The sequence below is a fragment of the Lontra canadensis genome, unplaced genomic scaffold (assembly GCF_010015895.1).
Source record: "Lontra canadensis isolate GAN:19392208 unplaced genomic scaffold, GSC_riverotter_1.0 scaffold2296, whole genome shotgun sequence".
NCBI classification, from domain to species: Eukaryota; Metazoa; Chordata; class Mammalia; order Carnivora; family Mustelidae; genus Lontra; species Lontra canadensis.
The window spans coordinates 1-6,571 of NW_022633280.1; the positions used below are offsets into that span (position 1 = coordinate 1).

Below are 6,571 nucleotides of genomic sequence, written 5' to 3' on the forward strand. Positions count from 1 at the left end.
CTGCTCTGCTCCTTCCCCACGGACACCTCCTGGGTGTCGCCATCGGCCGAGGTGTAGCGCACCATATACTTGTCGATGACGGCTCGCACTGGGTCCCAGGAGATGGTGGCCGTGTCCTCTGTCACCCGGTCGGTTACCAGGTTTTGGGGAGGGTCAATTTCTTAAATATAAAAAAAATATTTGGAAAAGCCTAAGCTTGGAAGCCATGGAAGAGATACCCACAACCCATCACTGCCATTTTCATCTTCTAGGACTCTCTTCCCACAAGGGAACGGTATCCCCATCCGGAGTCGGCTGGGAGTCAAGGGAGAGAGTAACCCCTGGCTCCCAATTTCAGAAGACTATGCATTGCAAACTTCACATATTTTCTTGGCTTTCCGCTCCCCAAAATGTGGAAGGAATGACATCTTCTTAGCAACATGATGGTGCATCAAAACCACGATTAAACGTCTGCCCTGATGTTCAGGGAACCCAACGTATCGTTTTCTCAAGGGCTACTTCAGAGCCAGTCACTCTAAAAACATTATCACATGCCCTGCAGTGGTCAAGGCCTGCAAAATCTCCGCTGAGTCTGCTGAGCACAGGGCCACCATGCAACTTCGCCTCTCCCTTCCAGTGGGTACAGTGGCTTCGTGAGCAGATCATCTCTACCAGGCAGAATGATGGCTACCAGCCCTCGGCGCACTGAGATCACCACGAGAGCTCACTGTCCTTTTTGATCTTTAGGACTCTCTTTGCAAAGTCTCTCATCTCAGAGCACATCTTTGGTACCACGCACACTCACATTCACAAGCTCAAAATTCAACTGCGATTGACCACCTTTCTCTTGTTACCTGTTGGGGCCTTGGTGTTGGCCTTCTTGCTCTCCCGGTCCCCCTTCTGGGCCCACACCTGGACCGTGTACTCCGCACCCGGCCTCAGGCCCGTCAGGACGGTGCTGCTCTGCTCCTTCCCCACGGACACCTCCCGGGTGTCACCATCAGCCGAGATGTAGCGCACCATATACTTGTCAATGATGGCTTGCACTGGGTCCCAGGAGATAGTGGCTGTGTCCTCTGTCACCCGTTCAGTCACCAGGTTTGTTGGGCTGTCAATGTCTGAAAGGAAAGTTAAAGTGAACTATCAACAAGCACCAAAGAGTAAGACCATGTTCCTTGCAGGGAGGTAGTTTCCTGTTCTTATGTTTTTCCCATCTCCTATGTCAGTTTTCAGTTGTTTCATGGAGGTAGACCTTCTCTCCGTAGTTAGACTCTTGGATTCTCAAGGAGGCAGCACATAATAAGAGAATGAGCACTAGATCCAAAGTCAGAAGAGCGAGGTTCTCTTCCAGCCCAGAGAGCAGAACACAGGGACAGGAAAAGCCCAGAGCAGAGCCAACAGACCAGGGATCTAAGCCCAGCCCTGTCATCCACCAGCTATGGCCCTGGACAGCTAGCTCTGAACCTCAACTCCTCCTTTGTAAAATATGGGTCTTACTATCTAGGTATTAAGTTACCATAATATTCCATGAATATTCCATAAATCTGACTCATGAGTTATCAGCTAATTTCAAAAATTATTCATTTCTCTGTATTGGAGGTTTCTGAACTGTAACATAGGGATATTGATCTCTGAGCTACCCATCTCACCAAAAGCCTCAGAGGACCAAGCAAATGAGGAAGACAACCGTCCTTCGTTGCTGGTGGGTATGTAAAATAGCACCAGCATCCTGGAAACATTTTAGCCATTCCTCAAAAGGTTAAATATAGAGTCACCATGTGACCCAGAAATTCCACTCCTACAACTGAAACACGTCCTCACAAAAATCTGTATGCAAATGCTCATAGTATCCTTATTCACCACAGCCAAAAAGCAGGAACAATCCAAATGCTCATCAGTGACAAACAGATAAACACAACATGTTACTGCCATACAGTTGAATTTTATTTGGCAAAAAAAAATAAAGTGGTGACATGCTACAACATGGATGAACCTTGAAAATATTACATGTAGTGAATAAAGCCAGTCGTAAAAAGTCACAGGTTGTATGGATCCATTTATATGAAATGTCCAGAATGAGGAACTCTATAGACAGAATGTAGTAGTTTCCTAGGCTGGGGGCAGTTGGGGTGGGACTGCTAATGGACAAGGAATTTCTTTCCAGAGTAATGAAAATTTTCTGAATTAGATACTAGTAATAGCCATGTAACTGTGAATATACCAAAAACCACTGAATTCTATGCTTTAGAAGATGACATTTTATGGAAAATAAATTATATCTCAATAAATGTACTCTCTAAAAAAAAAATGAGAAGGTGTATCTGAGTGGCTCAGTCAACTAAGTGTCCAGCTCCCTATTTTAGCTCAGGTCCTGACTGCAGGATCACGAGATGGAGCCCCGCATCAGGCTCCATGCTGAGTGTGGAGTCTACTTGAGATTCTCTCCCTATCCCTCTGCTCCTCCCCTTGCCACCTCTCTCTCTAAGATAAATAAATAAAACCTTCTTTAAAAATGAGCAAAGTGAGATGAAAGAGCTTTACAAATTATAAACGAACACACTATGTAAGTGCAACCTCAGGATCCCCAGAACAGAGCACACCATCCTCCAGAGAGGATTTACCTGCTAAGAAACAATAACCCTACCTTATCCCAAAGAGATCAGAGCAAAAACCATTTCCCTAAAGTACTAGACTCACAGATCTTAACATATATGGTTTCTTCCTACCTTTTCCCTTTCAAGTAGAAACATTTCAATGATTCAACACAAATCAGAGGAATGGTGAGTAGATAGGCCCAATCACCATTTATCTTTCTTTCTAATACCAAAGTATGAGGCCACGGGTAAGCTCCTGAGTTTGAGATGATGTGTAAAGGGAAGAAGAAGGATGGTGTCTGCTGTATCTTATGAAGGGACACCATCCTGCCCTTTCATAAACCATCTAGTCTGTTGGTGTCAAAGCAAGAACACAAAACTTGACCAGCCATAGGCTTAGGCTTTACATTCTCAAAGAACAATGCTCCATTACCTGTTGGGGCCTTGGTGTCAGCCCTCTTGCTCTCCTGAGTCCCCTTCTGAGCCCACACCTGGACCATGTACTCCACACCCGGCCTCAGGCCCGTCAGGATGGTGCCGCTCTGCTCCTTCCCCACAGACACCTCCCTGGTGTCTCCATCAGCCGAGGTGTAGCGCACCATATACTTGTCGATGACAGCCTGCACCGGGTCCCAGGAAATGGTGGCTGTGTTCTCTGTCACCCGGTCAGTCACCAGGTTTTTTGGGCTGTCAATGTCTGAAAGGAAAGTTAAATTGAACTATTAACAAACACCAAAGAGTGAGACCATGTTCCTTGCAGGGAGGTAGTTTCCTGTTCTTGTGTTTTTCCCATTTCCTATGTTAGTTTTCAGTTGTTTCACGGACATTGACCTTCTCTCCATGGTTGGATTTTTGGATCCTCAAGGAGGCAGCACAAGACAGTAGAATGAGCACCAGGTCCAGAGTCAGAAAATCTATGACTGTGCACATCCCAGCTGCCTCTGGCTGGGCCTCAGCCTTATCATCTATAAATCTGGGGTTGAGGTTGGATAGACTTTAAAGTTCCTTTGAGCGCTAATGTTCCATATGTACACCTAATTTCATAAATTACTAATTTGTTTCATGACCCTGGGTAAGTCACCTCACTTCTCTACATTTATAAAATACAATTGTACTATTGTACATATCTTGCTGGGTGGCTTTGAAAACCAAGACAAAAAGTATCATGTAAAAGGGGGCTGAAAATATTGAATATTAGTGTCTATAGAAAAAAAAAGACAGAGCAAGATAACATTAGTGTATATCCTAGAGAATTGCTGTATTAAATGAGGTAATAATAATTTGCCCTTTATGACAGTTCTTGGTGCAGATTAGATGCCCAATGACCATTAGCTATTATTAATGATCTCATCTTGTTGATAGTTTATGAATGAAGAAGATTATGCTCCCCCACACCATGCACACAAGAAGGTATTCAAAAATGGAGTCACCAAGAAAGTAACAGCATGTTTTTGTTCCAAATAATTCATTGCAAAAGTCACTTCCCTAAAGTCCTTGCTTCTAGGTCCTGTCACAGATGTGCAGTGGTATGATCAAGCAGGTCTCTCTTACCCTGGCTTGGGATGTGACCCCAAGAAAAGCAGAATCTACATTCCAACCTGACAGCCCACAGCCAAGGCAAGACCAACGGTCTTGTGGCCCTTGGCTGACCAACCATCTCCAGACTATAAAAGAAGTTGGAGGGATGCCTGGGTGGCTCAATTGGTTTAGCATCTCCCTTTGACACATGATCATGATCCTAAGGTCCTGGGATGGAGTCCCGCACTGGACTCCTTGCTTACCAGGGACCCTGCTTCTCCCTCTGCCTGCTGCTCCCCCTGCTTGTGCTCACTACCCCCACCCCAGCCAATAAATAATTAAAACCGTAAAAAAAAAAAAAAGAGAGAGGTTGGAGAGGCCGAAGAGATGGGACTTCAAGAGTGGATTTCTTTGGGTGGAATTACACTGTGAGCTTCATGGGTGAGACCCAAACCTTGAATAACCATTTGCAATGGGATCCCTTACAGAGCTGGTGATGCATGTCCTGGACAAGTATTCTCAACCAGGAACGACTGTAAGGTCTTGAGACTGACTTGGTCACAGTTCAGTTTGGGATGGGGAGGCTCCTGGTGTCTAATAGGTAGAGGCAGCTTCCAGTGGACAAGACGGACCCCAGCAACAAAGAATTATCCAGCCAAAAATTTTAGTAGCATCCAGGTTGAGAAAGTCTGCCCACAGCTTGGGGAACACCATGGACTGGTGTCTGATATGGGCCTAAAATATCTAAGAGGAGAGAGAATGGCTGTTTGCTCTGGCGCAGAGTGATGGAAAGCTGTTGCAAAAGGGTGGTACATCCGGGTGAATGGGAAAAGGGTGATGCATGTTCCCTGTGGACCCAACATGAGCCAAGGAAAGAAGGGCCCATCGCGGATGGTTTTAGAAGCTGTTCAAGAGGCTCAGGCAGATAGAGAAGGTGAACACCCCCAGAAAGGCACTGGAGTGCACCCCCATGCATGCAGGTGGAAGAAAGGGAGCAGGTAACTGGCAGGAGAGACACATCTGCCAACAGGATCACTCGGACCAAACACTGGAGTGGAGGAGGGCAGCTAAAGAACATGCAGAAGTGCTCCATGAGGGAAAACGTTAGCTTTAACACTCATCAGGACCCATGACAGGCCCGGGGCAGCCGTGACCATCTTACTCAAGTAAGACACCTTACCTCCCCTCCTCCTGAGCCCTGATCTCTCTCCAAGATGTGCCAAACACACGGGTCAGAAATCACAGTTAGTGTGTTGGAAGGGGGGGCCTGAAGTAGCAGAAGGGAAATACAAGAGAAGCTGAGCGCACCCCCTTCCCAGGGCAGGCCGCTAGCTTGCCAATGGCCCAAGCAGATGGTGGGAAGAATCTTTAACTTTAAATGAAGTATGGGGGGGCGTCTGGGTGGCTCAGTCATTAAGCGTCTGCCTTCGGCTCAGGTCACAATCCCAGGGTCCTGGGGTCAAGCCCCGCGTTGGGCTCCCTGCTTGGCAGGAGGCCTGTTTCTCCCTCTCCCACTCCCTCTGCTGTGTTCCCTCTCTCGCTGTGTCTCTCTCTGTCAAATAAATAAATAAAATTTTTTAAAAATTAAAATTAAAAAAATAAATAATTGAAGTATGGATGATTACTAAAATGATACATGATGGGAACTAAAAGTGATCGGGTATTTGCTTATTTTTAGCTAATAAAACATGGTTATTATTTTTGCCTAAAACATTCATCCAAAGGCAGAAACGGAGAACAAGCTCCACAGAAAGTGTTTCAACAGTAAGGAGAGAAAACAAAGCAGGTTCAGGCTCACAGTCAGGCTCCCTCCACAGCGCGGGCACTTGGGCTTTCCGTCATATTTATCTCTTATCAGGGAAGCATTCACTGTGTTCAGAGCACAGAAGATGCGCAAGCAGAGAACAAAGAACGCTGAGTAATCATATCAGTCTTTAAAGACCAAAGTTTGAAGACAAGATGAGCTATAAATTCTTTTTTTTAAGACTTTATTTATTTAACAGAGAGAGAGAGATCACAAGTAGGCAGAGAGGCAGGCAGAGAGAGGGGGGGAACCAGGCTCCCTGCTGAGCAGAGCACCCAATGCCGGGCTCAAACCTAGGACCCTGAGATCATGACCTGAGCTGAAGGCAGAGGTTTAACCCATTGAGCCACCCAGGCACCCCATGAGCTCAGCATTCTAAGAGAAGCCATGAAATCGAAGTAAGGGGCACATGTGGACTCTGCAAAGACACCAGAACCTCATGTTCTGCCAAAGTCACAGAAGGAAAACCAACTGACACAGACGATGAGTTCAGCAGTGACACAGTGATGATGTGAGCTCCCTTACCTGTGGGGGCCTTGGTGTCAGCCTTTTTGCTCTCCCGGTCCCCCTTCTGGGCCCACACATGGACCATGTACTCCACACCCGGCCTCAGGCCCGTCAGGACGGTGCTGCTCTGCTCCTTCCCCACGGACACCTCCTGGGTGTCGCCATCGGC

At 46.6% G+C, this 6,571-nt stretch overlaps 1 protein-coding gene across 1 annotated transcript; it reads right to left on the minus strand.

The window, feature by feature from the left end:
• Window positions 1–20: 20 nt before the first annotated feature.
• On the minus strand, window positions 21–6,487 carry LOC116863691 (tenascin-N-like; the record flags this gene model as incomplete). Its single annotated transcript, XM_032851070.1, has 4 exons — window positions 6,421–6,487; window positions 3,007–3,270; window positions 834–1,097; window positions 21–160 (listed from the first exon to the last, which is right to left on the minus strand). Coding segments are annotated over exons 1-4 (735 nt in total), but the record flags the coding sequence as incomplete, so codon positions are not given.
• Window positions 6,488–6,571: the final 84 nt, after the last annotated feature.